General features: G+C 51.5%; 1 protein-coding gene across 2 annotated transcripts in view; it reads left to right on the top strand.

Annotated features, from left to right (window-relative positions):
- The window catches only part of PTPRT (protein tyrosine phosphatase receptor type T), a 967,960-nt gene that overhangs the window by 441,519 nt on the left and 505,325 nt on the right, over nucleotides 1-21,116 (top strand). For both annotated transcript variants that reach the window (XM_036244362.1, XM_036244363.1), the window contains exon 7: nucleotides 12,757-13,050. In XM_036244362.1, the coding sequence (XP_036100255.1) occupies nucleotides 12,757-13,050 (294 nt within the window). The remainder of the gene's footprint in view (nucleotides 1-12,756; nucleotides 13,051-21,116) is intronic.

Here is a 21,116-nt window from a genome sequence, read left to right on the forward strand (position 1 = left end):
GATATCTCTCTCTCTATGTTTATGAGAGAGATGGGCCCAGAAGTTTCTTTTCTTGTGATTTGCATGTAAGGTCTCAACGTGACAGTTATCTTGGGCTTGTAAAATGAGTTTGCAAGTATCTCTTCTTTTGTATTCTATGAAGCAATTTCTGTAAATGGGCTATTTCTTTGAAACCTTTTATGCATGTAAAACTTCAAGCTTGTTTTACCTTATATCTTCAAGTAGCATTCCGTCCAAGGAATTGTGTTATCTAAAACTCGGTCATTCTGTGGATTCTCTTGGATGTCACTGTATATTTCTTTGGGTTCCCTCCACCTTGTTTAAGAGGTACGTGGTTAAGATGTCAGAAATATCTAGGATAGTGTCTGAAATGTGATCACCACTCAGTAGACTTGCTTCCTTCTGCTCCCTCGTATTCCCTACGTGCCACAGAAACACCCAGCTTCAGGGGCCTGGAGGGGGCACCATCCTGAAGCCAGTATGCTGTTCTCAGAACCCAGTGTCCACCTGCTGGAGTCAGAATGGTGGCCTCAGGGGACGGGACAGTGGTCCGTGGCCTGGGAGACCTTGCAGCTTCCTGTTGCTTCGAAGCCCTCGCCCAGAGAGCTGCGTTTGAGGCTGCTACCTCTCCAAGCTGGAGGCGGCAGAGCCTAGAGGCAGCCCTCGGGGGACCTGGGGGCCCGGAGGAGGCTCCTTTGCAGTTCCTTTACACAAAGGGGGCAGTCTTCTCTTAAACTCTCCCCACACACTGATCAGGCTGTTACGGCTGAGCCCCCTAATCCATCTGGACACCCTTTCCCGACACTTCAGAGCAGCGACGCTTCTAGTCACTTCCAGCCATTCCGGCAGCTCAGAGACTAATTATGCACCTCTCCCTGCACCAGGGCTATGCCGAGGAGAGAGATTTGCAAAATAACAATATCTCCAAAGCCCCAGCCCCTTCATTCTCTCTCTCACTGCGGCTGGTAGCATAGCAACTGATGAAGCTGCCCGGACTCAGGTTGCCCTGAATTGCACATCCCTTCCCTCCCTCCCGCCCCCTCCCGGAGCTCGAGCTACCCTCAGCCGTGTTCCGTGCAGACGGCTGCCATGTTTCCCCCGCAGTGCTTGTTGAGTGTGAGTTAACCAGCCCAGTGGGAGACCGGCAGCATCCTCATGCATAAAGCTGAAATTGATTCCGTCACACGTACTGCGGGATCCCAAGATGCTTCGAGGGGAGATCACAGGAGGCTTGAGAAGCTGGGTCGAGTGGCCCATAACAGAGAGGGTAATGGGCTGGGGAGAAGGACCATTGCGGAGGCCGAGAAGGTCGGGGGAAGGGAATCGCTCACGTTCATAGGGCCCGTCGGGTTTCAGGCATTTACATCTGGTCCTTACGCAGGGACCCAGGGAAATAGGATCCATTACCCTGGCTTTAAACATGGAGAAACTGAGGCTCAGGGGAATTATGTAACTTGTCCAAAGCCACACAGTTCAGGACAGAGGGGATAAGCCCAACTCTTTCTGTCTGACCTGGTGATCGTACACTTTCAATACCCCACGCTGCCCTTCGTCCGTGAAAGTGGACACGAAACGCACAGGGATGGCGTGCGGAGTATTGGGCATAGCATGAAGCAGCGGGTGCAGTGCCCTGGGACCCTGGGCAGCAGCAGCGAAGTAGACACCCCCTCTGTGGACTGGGCGAGCACGTAGAGCCCCAGGAGAGACTGGGGCTCCACAGGCATGCACCAGCCCGGGACTCCCCCAGCCTGCTGAGTCCTGGCTCTCTACCCACACTGGTCCCATCTCCCTCGGTTTACCCGGTCCCGGAGTAAGCCCTGTCCAGTCTTCTGCTGTGTCCAGTCCCTCTGACTGTGCTCTCCAGCCCCAGGGCCATTACCTTGGTCCCGAATGCCATTGTCCCCCCTCTCAACAACGGGCACGACTTCCCCCAGATTCTAGTCTCTCTCCTCCCAACCCATTCTCAACCTGCACTCAGAGGAGGTGTCCAGAAAGAACCTGTGCCGTGTCACACTGCTTCCCCAGCCTCAGGGTGTCCCCTCCGGACGACCCTTCTGCTCTGGTTCCTGCTAAGCTCTCCATTGCTTTTTGCTGTTTTTCCGTATCCCCCGCGTTCAGCAGGGTGTGCTGTTCACAGTGACCCGGTGTCGCCTCGTCTCTGTGAAGGCTCCCTGCTCGCCAGGTGCCTGTGGGCTCGCCTCTCCTCTCTCTCCCCACCGCATGATTTGAGTCCCCAGGAGAACGTCCCTCCTCTCCTCCACTGATCTCCTCCGTGTGCTCGCGTCCGAGGGCTGCTCCAGCTCCCGCACACGGCGGCTCCGAACACGCAGACTTATCCCCTACACACATGGAGGTCAGCCTCACACGGTCAGCAGGGCTGCATGTCTTCTGGCTCCGGGGACAGTCCATCCCTTCGCCTTGGCAGTTCCCAGAGGCCCCCTGCAAGCCTCCCTCATGGCCCTGCGCCCAAGTTCAAAGCCAGCAGAGGGGCCCCTCCCCCGCCTGGGGTCCGCTGCCTTCCTCTTGCACCGGTGAGGATCCTGGTGATTCCGCGGGCCCGCGTGGATATTCCCAGCTACTCTCGCCACTCAAGACCATTCAATATGTGTTCAAAGTGCCTTGTGCCACGTATCCGGGGATCAGGGTGTGGGCATCTTTCGGGGCCATTATTCCATGTACCACACTCCTCTGTGACCGCAGGACCTGGGTCTGCTGCGGGCCCACCTGTTTCCGTCTGATGGTTACTGATTTCTGCATCTGTTTTACTCTCTCGTCTCCCAGGTTCCTCCGGGGTAGTGACTCCCTTTGACTCACTGTCCTCAGAACATGGACTCAGTCCTCCGTACTGATTTGTTGACCGGAAGCCTGTATCTCTCTGGCTCCATCTACCTGCCTGGGTCCCTGGCTGACCCGGCCGTTGGCCTGGCTGTTGCCAGAACAAACCTGGGGCACTAAAGGAGCAGGAGGCATCGACCACGCCTGGGGCCAGGGTCACCCAGAGAGTAGGGGAGGGTGTGGAGGAGGGCGCTGCAGGGCTGATGCTGGGACCTGGGTAGCGGGAGGCCGGCATCTGTCCGGGAGCCTGGCCTGGCTTCTGTTCGCACCTCTGCAAAGACGCCGTGCGGAGGGCGCTGGAGGGCCAGACGACATGCAAGCCCGGAGCACAGTGTCTCTGTTGCCAGAGTGAAGCTGACGGGACCGGGACGCAGGAAGAGAGCCTCTCCTTCCCTCCGCCAGCACCGGGCTCCACAGAGAGCCTCCTCTGGCGGGACGGAGCCAAAGTGGCGAAAGGAGCCCGGGCGTCCCTCAGGGTCACGCTGAGCCTAAGGGACCTGACGTCCATGACGAGCGCGTTCTTTGAGTTTCCTCATCTGTAACCTGGATACATAACAGTACTGACCTGGCCTGAGATGAGGGACGACTGCGTTCGTGTCTAAATCCCGGGATGGAGCCAGGAGCATGGGTAGCGCTGAGTATAGCCTTTGCCCTGCGGCAGTCAGGGTAACTCACCACGTGGGTGCGCAGACCTGGATGTCTCTGCAGCTCAGAGGCCCGGACTGCCTAAGTCACGGCTCCTCCTACCCAGCACTGGGGGGCCAGGCGGCTGGCACAGGTGGAGCCCGGGAAGCAAGGTGCCTGTCTGTGGACCTGAGCTCTCCTGAGACCAGAGGCTCCAGCATGGCCTCTGGTTCCCAAGGGTTAGGTTCTCCCAGGCCCCTCTCTGGGGGAGACTCCTGACTCCGACTTTCTTAGGACTTTCAATTCGCCTGCAAGGAAGAACGGGCTCCTCTGAATGATGGCTCTGCTCTTAACTTTGTGAAGTGGCCCAAGCGAAGAGTGATCTTGAAGATGTTGAGATGCTGACATTTTTATTCTTAACCCTCACCTGGGGATATTTTTTCATTGATTTTCAGATAGAGTGGGAGGGAGGAAGGGGGAGCGAGGGAGAAACATCAGTGTGAGAGAGAGACATGATCGATTGCCTGCGGCACCATCCCCACCAGGATCATACCACAACCGGCGTATGTCCCCTTGACTGCAATCAAACCCGTGACTCTTTGGTCCACCGGCTGTTGCTCTAGCCACTGAGCCAAAGGACAAGAAAAGGTGAGTCACCTGGAGGAGTGATCAGGCACAAGCACTTCTGTATCACTTGTGTGTCAAGGTTTGGGGTGGGGAAAGCTTGGTGGCTTAGAGGACACCAGCTCTCCAAGGCTCAGCATGACACCCGGGTGGACGGCAGTACTTCGAAGTACTGCCTCACTACGAAAACCCTTCACCAATTGTGTGGACAGCAGAGTGTGCTCCTTATCCTTGGAGGGCTTCTGGCTGAGTCATGGCTACATATTGGGGACCTCTGCATGGGACAGGTGGAGCTCTGTGAACCCCCCACTATCTGCCACATCTGTGGTTCTGTGACTGTTGACTACTATCACTGCTGCTGGCTTAACAGATCTGGCTTCTCTTCCTCACCGAAACCACTTCTCTGTGACCTTGGATGGATCGCTTCATCCTCTCTTGCAGGAGCGCAATAGCATGAGATAGTAGGAGCTCGTGGTCCCGAGCTCGTGGTTCCGAGCACTGCTCTGGAATCTTCCCCGATTCGAATCCTGGTTCCTTCTCTTACTAGCCTCATAGTGTGAGCCATCAACCTCTTTAAGCTTCGGATTTTTAAATTGGCTTCTGAAACGAGGCTGACAGTAGCACCTGCCTGGGGGAGCTGGCCAGGGTTGGATAAGGGAATGCCAGGGAGCTCGGGGCCTGGCACACGGCTCGTCCTCGGCGGTCCCCAGCACGTCCCACCTGCTGTCTTTGCAGACCGCGGAGCTGACATTTTATAGTGATCCTGGCAGCGTGAAGACGGTCAGTGAGGGACTGAGGGGAGGGTGCAGGCTTGGAGAAGCCCTGCGTGTGGACATAGTCCTGCCTACGAGCTATGAGATCAGGCAGGTTGCCTCAGGCAGCTGAGCCTGGGTGCCCTCGTCCAGGCAACAGGAATAATACTCTCTGCCTGGTTGGGGTCCCTGGAGGGAGAAAATGAGGAAGCGGGTAAAGGGCCGTGAAGAGAGGACTGTTTGGAAGTCAAGTCTCTGCTTATGGTGGCCTTTGACCAGTGGGTAGGCAGCTGGCTAGGCACATGGACACAGTTGTGGTTCTTTTTTTTAAAGATATTTTTTTCTTTATTGATTTTAGAGAGAGAGGAAGGGAGAGGAAGAGAGAGAGAGAAACATCAGTGAGAGAGAACATCAGCTGTCTGCCTCCTGCGGCCCCCCACTGGGGATGGGGCCCACAACCTGGGCATGTGCCCTGACCGGGAATCGAACCGGCGACCTCTTGGGTCAACACTTGACCACTGAGCCACCCTGGGCTCAGTTGTGGTTCTGGTATCGGGTACCTGGGCAGATGAGAGGGAGATTGTTAAATACTCCTGGGGATTGAGGCCACAGAACCCTGACAGGGGAGGTCCCACCCAGCTATAGAAGTTCAAAATATAGGAAAACTGAACTTACTTAAAATGCTACTTTCTAATAAACATGCAATTGGAGAACATTTGTAGAAAAACAAAGAAGAAAGGGGCAGTAAAAGAAAACAGGGCTCATTCACAACTCTAAGGGCAGCACCGCAGTTTGGTGCATTTGTCTAGGTCTTCAGTAACCTAAGTAGGCGAGATTCTTGTTGTTGATTTTAATTTAGTTAAAACCGAACTTTGTACCGATGGGGAGTCTTGTCTGAGGGAGAGACTGTTCCAGAGAACTGTTTCGTGTCTATTTTCCAAGTGATTGCCAAGGCAGGGGTTGTTAAGCATTCATAATAGAATTGCTTGTTTTAAAGCATAATCTAAATTCCACTGGGAAGAGAGGCATGAAGTGCTGTCTCGTTTTACAGTTTGGGTTATGTCTCCTGTTCAGTCTGGCAGGAGTGATGCGTCTCTTCTGGGCCCCCATCGGAGAAAGAGGGATCCTGTGGTAGTGATCTCCTCATAGGACTGATCATGTAACCGCAGTTCCCCATCCCAGAGGTCTCCATCTGGGGTCATCCCAAGGTGGACGGGGGTATGTCTTCAAGTAGTTTTCCTATAAAGGAAGGGCAAGTAGACAGTACGTTTTCTCCATTCTTCAGAATTTGAAAGTGTCTTTCATCGGCCTTAAAAAATACATCACAACTTAGCGGCCGTGAAATTCAGGGAACAGGCAGTAGTACTCTCTTAGCACCTTGTGTGCGGTGTGCCACTGTGGTTGGGGGTGCAGACCCCTAGAAAGCCTGCCTGGGCCCCAATCCTGGCTCTGTGAATTTCCTTGTTTGACACGGGGCAAGCTACTTAGTCTGTATCCCTTATTTTCTGAAAAACGTGACTCACGATGGTCTCTCGCCCTGGAGTTGCTGTGAAGATTAAATGAGTTAATATTTTAAGGCACAAGACCAGTGGCAGGTACATAAATACCTGCGGTGTTGACCCCTTGTCAGTCGTATTCTGACGACTGTCATCTTCGCCGCCGTGTCCCGGTGTTTCAGATGCGACGACGAAGCCTGAACACTGATTTTTCAGTCTTTTTGTTTTGATGGAGGTTCTGCTGCTATCTGGCTCCTTGTGGGCGTTTTTCTTTAGTCCTGTAATTCAAAATATTGCCGGTCTGTGCTTCAGTTGGAGTCTCCTCATTGATTCTGTCTGAAACCCACTTGCTCTTCAGTCTGCAACTCAGAACCCCTTTCATCTCAAAGACATTTCAGCTTTGTCTTTGATTCTTGTTTGTTCCAGTTGTTTGATATCTTCTCCCCAAACACTTCTAATTCTTAGCTTGGATGTCCATTCACTGTTTTCCAGAACATTCTCCCTCTGGCTTTTGTTTATTTCTTTATTGCCACCACAGCATCTTAGGTTGGGAAAACTTATCAAATATTTTCTCTACCCGTTTAAATAAAACATCCAATATGGATTGAACAGTAACCATCTGTTAGGCTAGGTTGCAAAGACTAATTCATGGAGGCACCTACCAGTGGATTGGATGCTATACAACCAGCCCTTGGTGTCCATGGGTTCCGCATCTATGGGTTCAATCAACCAACCAATCAAAAAAAGTTACATTGTTGCTAATGGGTATTATGCAGTTAGGCCTACAGTGAGTGGTTACATGTGTACTGACTATGTACAGACCTTTTTCTTATCATTATTTTCTAAACAATAGAGTATAACATACCTTTCACATGGTGTTGTGATATAAACCATCTGGAGATGATTTAAAGTGAACGGGAGGATGTGCAGAGCTTATATACAAATACTACACCATCTTATTTGAGGGACTTGAAAATCTGCAGATTTTGGTGTCCGTGGGGGTCCTGGAGTCAGTCCCTGACAGATACCAGGGGATCACTGTTTCTACTTATTAGATCTCCTGCTCGGGGACCACAGGGCCCACACCAGGGATGAAAGAGAAGATGGGGTCTGCGGCTGAGGGCTCACAGCCAGGGTAGAGTTGGTGACATGTCCACAAAGAATCCCTGTGTCTGGCAGAAAACTTCGATACCTTTATCATTTGAATTATAAAACAATCTTTCATTCTAAAGATGAAAATATTGAGAACCGCAGGGATTGAGTGTTCTGCCCAGGGTCAGCCAGCTGGCTCGTGGTGAAGCCAGGGCAAAGAAGAAGACTCGGGCTCTGGCCCCCAGCCAGTGTCCTTTCTGCTTTTTTAGCCTCAGTCCGTAATGTGATGGACCAGTGTTGCATGCTGATCAGTAGAATATCCAACCAGCCCCGTGCTTTTGAACATCTACTCCGTGCCGAGCCCTGGGGGTCATACAACTGAGGAGTCTTGAGGCAGAATTGGGGGGATTAAAGGGGGGTAGGGTTTGATTTAAAGCGAAAGGAAAGACATTCCAGTTGGGAGAAATGGCATCTGCAGACGTCTGGGGTGTGGGCCTGTGTGTATGTTGGTGTGTGGGGTGGGCCGGGTGCTCCTGCAGACCCCTGGGGGTCAGTGAATAGCGGTGGGGTTAGAAGGGTGGTCGGGGAGGGCGAGGAGGCTGGTGAAGAGTCGGAGGCTGGGTTCTATGCACCTGAAACACGTCAAGGCTCACTTCTCGTAGTAACATTCAGTTTTGCTCCAGTCGTCTGATTTCCGTCCGGACAGACAGTGCATGTGCGCCACGCTCGTTCTCCGGCTCGTTCTCCCGCGATGCGAAGCTCTTCTCTCTGTAGGAATTTCCGGGGGGCAGACTCTTCCAAGAGCTCACAGCAGGGAAAAGAACGACGGAATTGCCTGGAGAGTGCTGCCTGCGGACGAGGGTCACCTCCGTGTCCGCGCCGACGGAGAGCCCGGGCGGTGGGGACGTGCTGCCCAGGCCTCGGGATGGCTCGTGGCGTCCCGCCCTTGAAGCACGTTGTGGCCTGTCTGGCGGGGGCGCTACCATCTCTCAGCTCAGATCTCAGCTCCCTGGAGACCACGCTTCCTCCCTCTTGATTCGGTTCCAAATTTTGTGAGCAGAGAGTGCCATCAGATGTCCAACAACGATTCCTGGCTTTGCACAGTTGAGGGTGTCGTAGAGGATCACAGTCTCATTCCCCCAAATAGCCTGCGGTTCCGTTCCAAGTCGTGCATTTTTCCCACCCGCTGGGTCACACATAAATCGTATTTTGTTTGTTTCTTTTCCCCAAGCAAATCAGAGCTACAGGGTGCTCAGGACAATCTCTTGGCCCACAGACTTACAGGAATGTCTGGACCCGCAGACCACGCCCCAGCTGTCTCTGTACGAGCTCCCCTAACCTCGGAAACAGATGAGGTCCCTTCACGGGCCTCACAACTGCCTCTGTCACCCCATCACGACCCTCATGGCGCTTTATTGTCATTGCTGCTCTAAGTGGCTGCCCTACCCTCTGATTCCCTTCCACCTGCTTTTCCTTTCGCCACCAGATCTCACACTCAGCACTCTGACACGTGCAGAGCACAGGGTGCGTGCTGGGTGGGGCTTCTTTCCCTGGCCTTCCTGTCTCCCAGGTGGCTCCTCTCCAGACCCCGTCAGTAGGCCTTGGAGAAGTGGATTTGAAAACATGGCCTCTAAGGAATGAATGTTTGTGTCCCTCGCTCCCCAAAAATTCATCTGTTGAGGTTCTAACCCCCCACCCCCCATGTGCTTGTACTAGGAGGTGGGGCCTTTTGAAGGTGATTAGGGTCAGATGTGGTCATGGGGGGTGGAGTCCTCCACTGTGGCACTAGTGTCCTCAGAAGGAGAGAAAGAGGCTAGGGGTCTCTTTCCGCCGTGTGAGGACAGAGCAAGGAGACAGCAGTCTGCAGACCCCGAAGAGGGTTCTCACCGCAGACTGAATGGGCCAGCACCTTGGTCTTGGACTTCCCAGACTCCAGAACTGTGACAGATGTCTGCTCTTTCACCCACCCAGTCTGTGGTATTGTAACGGCTACCCAGGCTACCGAGATGTCCCCTGTGGAAGATTTCTACTTCGGATATAACATTTCATGCGCAGGGGCTTGAAATATTTTAGCTCAAAGATTAAATCTATGAATGTGTTCGGGGGGCCATGGTCATGGGAAGCTAGACCTTTACTAGGTGTTGTCCTGTGGAAATCTTAGCATGTTCATTGTCACCCAAGCGTTTGGGACCCAGGGAGCCTGAAAATACTGGATCTGTGACCTCTCCATCAAGTTCCATCCGCTTACATGATTGGCCTTCCAACCTCGAGCCCCTACAACAGTGGGTGGCTTCGGGGTCCCAGAGAAGCGTAAGCGATGCTGTGCCTGGGGTCTGTCTTCCTTTATTCTCATCATAGACTCTTCCAGGCTGCGTGCACGGGCCCCTGGATTCCCGAAATGGTGTGCAGAGCACGAGGTAACGTGCTTACGTGCATTGTCCCCGGGGGAGAGTCTGGAATTTCTTACCAGATTTTCACCGGGACCAATACATCCGCGAAAGTTCAGAACCACTGATGTCCACTTCCTTTCGTGATCCTGCAAGTTAATTACGTACTGAACCATCCCACATACAGGAGTAGGAAGGGTGGGGCGGGAATTCTATTGGCGCCCTGAGTTCCAATGCCCCGCCCCCACCTTCCTCTAGCTTTACAGGTCATGAGGCCTCCCTGGGTCTCAGTTTCCCTTCTGGTGACTCTGGTGTTCGGATCAGATGGCTCCCCCACAGGTTTCTTGAACTGTGTGGCTGAACAGTTCATACAGTCAGAGAGGGGGCCGACACCAATCAACAGGGTCTTTCTGTGGATTTTGTAAAAAGGGGGTGTCTACCCAAAAAGTATTGTGTGTCTTATCCCAGCTTCTGTCTCTTTGAGCCACCAGCACATGTGACTTCTGAAGAATGACAGTTATAATCAGTGGATCACGAGCAAAAGAAAAGACACAACAGTAATCGGATGGCTTTTTGGTGCCAGGTGCAGGAAGCACTGTGACGTTTTCTTGACATATTCTTGAGGGGACAGAGGGGGAGCGGGTCACACGGGCTCATCTGCACATGGCCATGTGAACTAAGTCATTGGAGATGGGGACAGGGATGGACTGGAGGGAATGTTCGCAACTATACCTGCACCAGCCATCGGAAACATGTGAAAAGAGACTCAACATTTGGAAAGATTAATACTTTATTTTCTTTCTGATGGTCAGCAAGTTACCACTAATGCTTGAAATGGGAGAGCAAAAGCCATGGTGGAAAGTCGATAGAAGAGGGTTTCCCGTGGACCCTTGCTCCAGCCCCAGAGTGTTGAAATCAGCTGTTCTTAATACTGCCCAGGGCCAGTCAGTGGAGAGAGAGATTAAGGAATTGGGCTGGGTCTTCACAGAGCGACAGATGCCACCCTTGGGGCTTCATCGGAGACTGACCGGGAACTCTGGAGAGATGATCATGGTGATCAAAGGGTTTGTGTATTTAAAATGCACAAAGGGCGAGCCCAGAAATTATCTGTCTGCCAACCTGACTCCTCTACCTGGGAACAAATTATCCAAAAATCAATTTGCAAACACCTTTGAGATAACAAGGCTTTGAGTAATAACCTCCATGGCTTTGTAAAGAAAAGCACCTAGCTTGACTAATCTGCTTAATTTCCTTCTCTGACCAAATGGCAGGCTATAATAGAGGCTCTCTGAAGCTGTCCCTTAGGGTTTGCTCTGAGTCATGCTGAGAAAATATTGTCCACCTCTGCTCCATAGCAATTATTCTGTTTGCGGAGAATCTTTGTTGTTAGGTAATTAATTAGAAAGAAAACGCTGAATGAGTTTTATCTCTCCGGAAGCTCCCACCTGACTTCCAGTCTGCAACTCACACCTGCATCTGCCACATGAACAACCCAAAGGTTCTCCAAAAGTTTTTGGATGTTATACTCCACTCCCAAATGCCTCCCCTACCCTCCACTTCCTAGTTCTGCTCAAAGAATCATTAACTTGCTCATCATACCCCTTGACAGTTAATCCCATTCCTGGAAGTGGGCCCGAAGAAAATATGGGACAAACAGGACCGGAGTCATCTGCACAAAGATGTTCATTGTAGCATTAGTTACCATAGCGACACTTGGACCAACTCATGTGCCCAGCAACTGGAGAATAGTCAGTGTGATTACCTGATGGATTATTCTGCAGCTGTTAAAGACAGTGATGGTAAAATCCATGCAGTATATCAGCAAAGCCCTTAGGATATAATAAGTGAAGGAAAAACAAACGTACATTGTATCAATGTGTTACTGGAACCCCGGGAAAAAGGTTTACGAATATGGATAGGAATTGGAATGGAACACAGAGAAATAAAAAAGGCCGTTATGTTGGGTGATAGGGAAGGGAACATATTTTCTCTTGCTTCTCACTTTCTTTATTGTTGTTCCACTGCTATATTTTGCAACAAATAAAACAATATATCCACTTTGATTTTTACAAAATGGGCATCAAGAAGCAAACAGCCTCCCAAGGGGAGAGCTGCTGCCGACAGGCGTGCGGTTGTGGGTTCCGTCTCGCCTTACGCTCCGCCGTCTCAGTTCGGTGACCTGGTCACTCGGGTTCTCGGTTTTATTTATTTTTTCCATCAGAACAGAGGTGAGAATGTCCCAAGGACGACACGAAGTCATGCATGTGAGATTTCTTGGCCAGGAAGAAACAGAATAAACGTTTGTTTCCGCAGCTTTGCCAGTGGGAGGCCACCATACGTGCTTGTGGAAAGCCCGGTCTGTTTGGCGGAAGGTACAGAACGTGATGGAAGAGGGGTGGCAACTTTCCCCTCGACCCGTGATTCCCACCGGGGGCGCTGTGGCCGGTGGCACTGTCCCTGGCAACTGCTGGGATGGCGGAGGAGGCGGAATTCTTGCTGTGCCATCATCCTTTGGCTACTTGCGCTCAAGCCAGTCTCTGGGACAACGTCCACTAATGATCTGTGTGCTCCTAGAGAACTATTTGTCAACCACAGACCACTCTGGGCTTTGTGACCCAAACTCTGCTTCATTCAGGCAGGTTCGCACTTGAGGATTGGAGCAGCGTGTTCGCCCAGATGGCTTTGCTGGGTTCTGTTACCTCCTCTCTTTCCTTTTTTTAAATGAAAGAGGTATGGTAGGTATGAAATACAGCTACCGAAGAAATACTGATTCAGGGACCTATGCACAAAAATGTGAAAATTTCATTAGGACATGTATGGGGTTAAAAAGGGATTTGGGCTGTTTTTTATGGCTCCGTCTGGAGTCCTGTCCCCCTTCCTCAGTGCTGGGTTCTGTTCTGTAAACCACGCGAGTCTGAGGCCCTTCTCTGATTGCTTGTCTTTCAGAGCCTCCCACACCCATTGCCCCGCCGGAGCTGCTGGCCGTGGGGGCCACGTACCTGTGGATCAAGCCCAATGCCAACTCCATCATTGGCGACGGCCCCATCATCCTGAAGGAGGTAGAGTATCGGACCACCACTGGCACCTGGGCCGAGACCCACATTGTGGACTCGCCCAACTATAAGCTGTGGCATCTGGACCCCGATGTGGAGTATGAGATACGGGTTCTACTCACGAGACCAGGAGAGGGGGGCACAGGACCGCCGGGGCCTCCGCTCACCACCAGGACCAAGTGTGCAGGTAAGAGCCTCCTTCCTGACTTCACTGGAGAGGCTGGGCGTGGCCGTGGGTGACCGCTTCTTGGCTTCCCGTGACAGTTGTTCCTAAATGTTCCTGGTGGAGAAACAGGGCGCTGGTCTAGCCTTAGAGGATCTCCTGGCTTTGGTGGCATCTCCCCAGCCCCCCTGGCTCTGACAGTGTTCCCAGGGGGTGCTGGTTTCAGCTCACCAAGGGCTTCCCTGCCACTTCCGAGGGAGTATCCCTGAGGGCTCCTGGCTCGTGTCCCCTCAAGGGCATTTGGACTTGATCTCTGAGTGCTTCTGGTTTCTGTTGTATCGCCATTGTTTCTGGTTTTAGCTGTGTCCCTGAGGATCCCTGGGCTGGGCCCGTGACCCTAATGAGTTCTTGCTTTTGACAATTCATTTGAGGGTTCCTGCTTTCAGCTCTGTCTTTGAGGGGCTCCAGGGGCCAACTCCGTCCGGAGTGTCTGAGTGTCTCTCTGTGGATTCTCGAACTAGTTAGTCACGGGGCCTCCTGGCTCTATGTCCCTTGGGGACTCCTGGCTCCTACCTACGAGTCTGGGTTGGGGCAGACCCTCAAGGGTCACCTGGATTCTCTATTCCTGCCGCTCCGGGCTCCGTGCTCCCTGCTCCCTGCTCCCTGCTCCCTGCTCCCTGGGGGCCGCTGACTGCAGCTGTTTCTCTGAAGTTCCTGCATGCTGCTAAGAGTTTGCTGGCTGGGACTGTGTCTGGGAAGGCTGCTTGGATCCACCTGTGTCCCCGAGGGCTCCAGGCCTCTCTACTGTGTCTAGGAAGGGGTATTGGCTGAGACTGTGTCTCTAACCATATCCCTGAGATATTCCAGCTCTGAATGCAACTTAAATCGAAAGAAGTCAGTGTTCATTTATTTTTTTGAAAATCACATTATTTATATTATCTCACTTTCCCCCTCTGAATAACCATTCAATATTAAGTATTTTTATCTCATACATGAATGAATGGAGACTCAATATTTTTAAATGTTTTATTCAAAGTCATACAATTGGCCAGTGGCACAGTCAGGATTTTCCCTTGATCATGGGTCACACCATGGTGACTAACAGAGGGGGGTGTGCCATCTGCGAGGTGCAAACAGCTGGGGGGTCAGGGAGCCATAGCATGGGCTGCCGGGTCCAAGGGTCAGGGTGTCACTGGCGGCTGCGGGTGGGGAGGGAAAGACCCATCAGCACGGGGACCACCTCGGAACCAAAAGCAAAGTCCAGTGCAGTCCATTCTGCTATAATGTGACATGTGTGTTCCTGAAAATCACCGCACTACGCAGAGTTATGCACAACGCCCGTACTTCATCGGTGACACATAAAACACAAAAAGAGATGTCTGGTAAAAACGGTGGCACAGCCTTACACACGCCAATGGCCGAGAGAGGCACAAACACGGCAGCGCATAAGGCGTACTACCTCGGGAAGTCCTGGCACTTGCTGGTGGAAGTGGGCGTCAGGAAGGTGGCGGCCTGGAAGATGCGGTGAAATGGGGACGGAGGGCTGTCTGGAGATGATGGGCCGTAACACCGCGAGTGAGGAGGCGGCTCAGGACACAGGCGGTGGAGTGCGGGCCGGGAGGCGCTGCACTGAGCTCCGTGTGTCCCTGCTCAGTGCCGCTGGCTGCAGCTCCGCACCGCGCATGCGTCTGCGTACTGGTTCACACGCCGCAGACGGGGCGCTTGTGTGCGGCTCAGCTCATTTCCCAGCGTGTCCATCACGATGGGACACAGCCATTCTCCAGTATTTCGGTGGCGTGCCTTGGCTCTGCGTCACCCAAAGTTCGTGTTTCCATCGCTTGGTGATATTCCTTTGAAAGTTATTGAACCTCTGTGATGAATGGAGATGCCGTCTTCTTGATTATTTTCAAAAATGGCCCTTTGGTAAAATTCCTCATTGAAATCTGATTACGAGACGTACTACTTTAAAAGGACATTGGATATGTTATTAAATCAGGTAATATCTTATCTCAGCTTGGCAATTCAGTATCCATCCATAAAAATAATTGATTCTATTCTGCCAATGAGACTTCCCTCTTTCCACAGGGTAAATCTAAGGGATTCTAGGGTTTTTGATCTTTGTAAATGATATTCAAAGTACTGTAGGAGCCCCCCATGGACTTAGTACTGATGATCATATAATACGTTTTGAAATTCAATCGCAAAATGATCATCTCAATAAAAGTTTACGATCTATTGAAAATTGTTGCCATGACCGTGTAATGGATTTTACATGTTGAGAACACAGTTGTCTGACTATCACTATGAAAATTATGAGTTGAAATGCTGTGTGTGGCTTTATATTTTTAAAAAAAAAATGTTGGTGTTTCAGTAAGTGATGACTAAATCTTCAATAACCCACATTTTCTAAAACGTGTCATCAAGAATATAATCTCCTCTCCTGCAGTGCTGCTGGTGGTAGACTCGTCTTTGCCTTATAATTAATTTTTAAGAGAATTCCAAGGCTGATGTTCGTTTGTGGATGCTGTGCATTGGGGCTGGTAGTCTAAGTCTTTCCATACTTTTCCCTTTTCATTATTCATCGCACTGAAAATGTACTCATTATTTACAAAACAGAAAATGAGAGAGGGTGGAATGTATACTTTCTGCCCAGAGGTACTGACCGGCTGGGTGAAGATTCCAACAGAACAGCATGGAGGGTAAGACAAACAGAAAGCCGAGGGTTGCAATACCAGACTTCAGGGAGGAAAACAAGGCGGGTGTGGAGAGCAATGCCCTTAGGATGACCTAGAGCAGTGGTTCTCAAAGTGTGGTCCCCAGGCGCCCAGCGCTGGCACCCCTGGGAACATGACAGAAGTGTAGATTCTCAGGCTCCACCCCCTGACCTAATGATTGAGAAATTCTTGGATTGGAGCCCGGAGATGTATGCTTTAAGGAGTCCTTGAGTGATACTGATGCACACCCACACTGAAGAACCACCGATAGACTGTGGCACACCAACATGCCATCTTGGGAATGCCCGTCATGTTGCTTGGTCCTTGAGGCAATGCGGAGAGGTAGATGGAGGAAGACTAAGGCTTAGACTCATCAGACCAGGGTTACAAGTCAATTCAGTGCTTAGAGCTAAGTCTCTTGGCCTGGAGCCCCCCAGGACATGGACTGGTGGAATTTCCTCTGCAGGTATCCACCTGAGTGTGGGACTGGGTGATAGGGAGACGGGTCGCTATGGAGACCAGCTGAGAATGGGTGGCTGCCATGCACTGCAACAAGAGTCTTTTTCACCAGACACCCCCTGAATCACTTCTGTGTGCCACACTCTGTGCTGGGCACTGGTGGTGGAGACTGGCTTGGTAAGGACATGCTAACGTGGGCAAGGCTCTCAGCACAAAGCTACAAGTTTGGGTGTAGCTCAGGGCCAATGTACCAGATACCAGAGGGCCAGTTCAGCAAGGACAGGTGGAGATGTCGTATGGTTCTGCCAGGTCTTCCAGGTCACCAGGGCATTGGCAGGGTCCAGCGCTTAAGGGTAGAGATCATCCACAAGAGTTTGGCTGTAGGGCAGCATGTCAGACCAGTAAGACTAGAGTTCAGAACAAGACCTTTGCCAGTCAAGGCAGAGCCTGGACAGACGGTCAGCTGGAATCTGGGGAGCTGGGGTTGGGAGCAGAGGGTCAAAGAGGACACACCCAGGCTTCTGGTTGGGATGACTGGGAGGCAAGTGGTGGTCTCTTTTTCCTGAGGTGGAAAACACAAGTGGTGGTCTCGGGGTGAGGGCGTGACTTCAGGTTTGCCTACGGTGTGTGCAAGGTGAAGACACACGGCCGGCGATGGGGTATGTACATCGAGCTCAGGGGACGCTAGCAGATCACCTCTCCCTCTGTCACGAGAACCACCTGACTGCACCCATATTGCAGAATCAGAGAGACTCCTTAGCACCAATGAGAGCAATTTAATTCTCTTTCTTCATGCTGCTCTGCGGAGATGCCCCATTCATTTACTTTTTCCATTCATCATTTTGTTCCTTTTGCTCCGTTTAATCATTCACCATCCTTCCGGAGATACAGGCCTGGAGAGTAAATGCGATAATGTACATCAAAGTGCTTTGGAAAGCTCAAAACGCTCTTCAGATGCTTCTAATGAAACAAATCATCGTTTGTTGCCGCTGTTGGTCTGCGTTACGATTATGAATCATCACATCAAAACACGAAGTCTCGCGTGTCCGTTTCTCTGGACTGACTGGCATCTGGAAGGGCGGGCCTCTCCGGGTGTTGTTCTTCCCCATCCAACGGGAAATCCCGTCTCAGAGCACGATGACCGCAGGGCAGTGACTGTCAGAGGTTTCCTGGTCTGGGGCAGTGGCTGGGTTCCTCTGGCACAGCCCCACAGCACGGCTCCGGTGATAGGTGTGGGCCCAGGGGGGCTGTCTGGTGCCCCCCGGCCTCACCTTGAACGCTGCCTCTGACGGGGGGTTGACGCTGTCCCGTGGCAGACGGTTGCACTCGTGGGGACCCGGGGTGGTGGCTACTGCTTTGTACCCAGCAGTAGCTGGATTACCACCCAACTCCGATGGGGGCCACCGTAGGAGCAGAGCATACCCATCGGTGGAGAAGAGTTGGGGCAGCAGACGGGCTGTGAGCACCAGCTATGTGGACTCCACAAGGAGAACCAGAGGCAATGACATTGAGAATGGGGACCAAGGTCAGTAAGGAGCAGAGGCAGGTGAAGTCAGAGGTGCAGACACGACCCTGGTCCAGCTCGTCCCTGTACCTCCTCTGCAGACACCCCTTTGAACGGCCTGGACACTTGCTTGTTGATGTCTTAAACCGTCACCCGGCATCAGACAGAGAAGCTCTCCGTCACTGTAACCTAAACCTGTCTCCATGCAGCATCCACTTAGGGATCCTGGTTTTACTCTCCGGGGACATATTCCTTCTTATCCGCCAAACAGGTCTTCAGCCTGAATTCATTTTTCCTCATCGCCAGGAAGCTCCTCCCTTCATCCCCCAAAGCCCTGCTGGAGCCAGCATCTGGGCAGCCGTCTTTACATCATAGTTCTGAATCACCGACCGACAGTCCAGCAAGTCAAGCGATCATACATCCCCCCGTGATTGCTTGCGCCTGGAAATCACAGGTCCCGTGCCTGGGAACCCAATTCCTCACGAGCTCACAGAACCCAGGCTGTCCAGGTGAACAGACTGTGCACAGCCAGAGACAAGACCGAGGCTGCGGACTGGAGGCCGCTCCCCCTTCCCTCCGCCCGCGGTTTGATGGCACATTCCGTTATTTCCATATTCATGGCCTTCCACTGCAAGTGATACGAGTCTACCGCCCTCTCTTCTCCAGGGGGATACAAAAGAGAGGTTCATTGAAGTGAGAGCGGGTCATTAGAATTTAGTGAAATGAATAGGGACTTTAAAACCAGAAAGAACCTGGTTTTTATTTCAGGCTGCAACTTGCTAGCTGGGTGATAGCATGCCTGACTGTGCCTCAATTTTTTTTTTTTCCCTTCAAATTATGGGAGAGTGCAATACACTGTTTTGCGGTGCCGCTTCAGTGAGGTAAGTGATATGCCTATCAGAGAGCCCAGCGCATGGAAGTCCCTTAATGAACTTTATTTAGAAATAAACCTCAGGCCGGGAGAGAGGGTGTCAGCACCTAAACTGATGTCCCTCGCGGGGACATAATGGGCCCTGCGGTGGAGGATTGCTCCGGGTGCTGCTGCACTTTCTCAGACCGTGGGGGGTTAGCGCAGAAGCTCTCCCGCTGCAGGAGACGAGAAACGCGTGGTCGTGGAGGTGGCGTGGAGTCCCGGAGGCGTGGCTGCGAGCCCAGAGGTGGCTGCATTGCCCCCTGACGGTGGGAGGGGTAGGGACTGTCCTTGTACTGATGCTGTCTCTAGTCCCGAGGAAGAGAAAAGCATGTTCTTTCTTAGGGAGGTCAAGGCTGGCAAACAGGCTGTAGGAGTGAGCCCTGACCTCTGATGGGAGCCCCTCAGGTGGGCGCTGAGTTCCAGCCTAGCTTGCCATTCTAGGGCAAGAAAGAGAGAAAGAAAAATGGAGGGTCTCTAGAAAGCAGAAAAAAGCCATGTAAGTAGCCTTGGGAGCCCCCCCTCCCCCGCCATTTCTATAAGACTCAGCGTCACTCTCTGTACAGTGTGGGTAGCATAACCTGGATGAACTCTTGGGGCTCTGAACTAGAAGTAAACACAACCTCCTTCTGGGCAGGATGGTGGTATGAGCACAGACATCTAACGGCCCTGACACAATCCTGGTGAGTGGTCCATAAGTCTCGGGGAAAACACAGCAAGATTAGCCACTAGAAGTCGAACCACCATCCCACCCAGAATCAGAGCAAAATCTAAAGACCGGTGGAGAAATCTGCAACGTTGTGGCAAGCTAGAGAAGGAGGGGTGGGGCTTCTGCGAAGGCCACGCCTTGCTCAAGGGACATCGTTTCTAGAGTGGTGCAGGTGAGCCTGGATGAAGGCAGCCCCTGAAGATGGACCGTGACCACTACTTACTCAGAAGAGGTGTGGGCTGGGGGTCCACCCGGCTTTCTGTGATGCCTCTGCCCTTCCTTCCCCCCTGGGGGTAGGCCCAGGAGGAGAGGTGAGGGATGGAAGACGGGGAAGCCTGTCTCACTACAGTCGGTTCTGGAGCTGCTGTGTGAGCCAAGGAGTATCTGCACATGAACAGGTGTCTGCTAGGGCATGAGCTGCCCCTCCCACTGCACACACAACGTCTGCAGTGGTTCTCGAGGCTCCCCTCATTTGGCTGATGGAAGAGGAGAAGAGAGTAGCCTCTTCCCCTTACAGTGCACAACCTCAGAGGCTCCACCCACACAGTCTCCTCATTGTGTGGGCTGAGTGTGGTGGTGGGGTGAGGAGGGAAGGTCCAGTTGGCACCTCTTAGCATCCCTGGAAGGGACATCTGGAAGGGCCTTAGCTGTCTGTCCTCTGTGGGATGTGGCCGTGTTTCCTGCTTACTCCTCTCAGTTTTGTAGCCATGGGTAAATGCCAAGGAAACAAGAAAAGCCCTATGAAGCATCTTGTCACTCTTAGATTTTTCTGCCAGCCCAGGCTCCCTTGAGAACCGGGACCACCTAGAGGGAGACGTACAGTAACTCAACACACATACCTGGGAAATAACCCCCCAGTCCCTCCTAACTTTGAAGGCTGAGATTTGAAGAAAAAAGGAGCCACAGAGAGGTACTAATGATGAGAAAAGCTAACTGTGTTTGTTTATCAAGCTAGTTGAATGTAAAAGAAATAGCTCCAAACGATATTAAAATTGGAGGTCCATCATTGTATAGCTTTGGCTATATCCAGGCAACAACACAAAGAAAGTGGGTGATTATGGGTAGCGGAACCAGGGGCACTCACTTTGAGCATCAGTATGCGAGGCCCATGGAGTAGTTTACTTGTAATTCCTCCACTGACTTTCTGGAAGGTAAGTGACTTACCCAGCACCATACATCTGGCCAAGTGGCTCGGCTGGGAATTGAACCTTTAATGATATGGCTACAAAGCTCAAGCTTTTGCTAATGTGACCCCAGAATCCAGCATCATTATGAAAGCATAAAGCAGCATGGCCAAGTTGGGTTCATTCCAGAAATGCACTGATGAAAAATGTTGAATATTAGAAAAAGTATTGGTATAATGCCTCATATCAGTAGGTCCAAAGATAAAAACCATCTGATCCTCTCCAGAGAGGCTGAAAAGTAATTTGAAAAATTTCAGCCTTCGTTACTGATCAGAATTTTTAGTAAGCTAGAAATAGAAAGGCACTTTCTTATTTGTAGCAGAAAATGTTCTTATAGCTTCAAATCCTTGAGAGAATAAACTATACCCCCCCCCCAAAAAAAAGCTCATTAGAACTAAGAGATTTCAGTATTATGGTCAGACCCAAAGCAAATAAACAAAAATCAATAGCCATGTGCCAGTAATAACTATTATAAAAATATAATAAAATATATCCTATTCTCAAATGCAATTAAAAGGGTAAATACTCAGGAGTAAACCAAGAAATGTGCAGAAATTTCATCAAGGATGATAAAACAAGACCTGAATAAATGGAGAGATATATTATGTTG

Source organism: Molossus molossus, unplaced genomic scaffold (genome assembly GCF_014108415.1).
Source record: "Molossus molossus isolate mMolMol1 unplaced genomic scaffold, mMolMol1.p scaffold_m16_p_6, whole genome shotgun sequence".
In the NCBI taxonomy this organism is placed as follows: domain Eukaryota; kingdom Metazoa; phylum Chordata; class Mammalia; order Chiroptera; family Molossidae; genus Molossus; species Molossus molossus.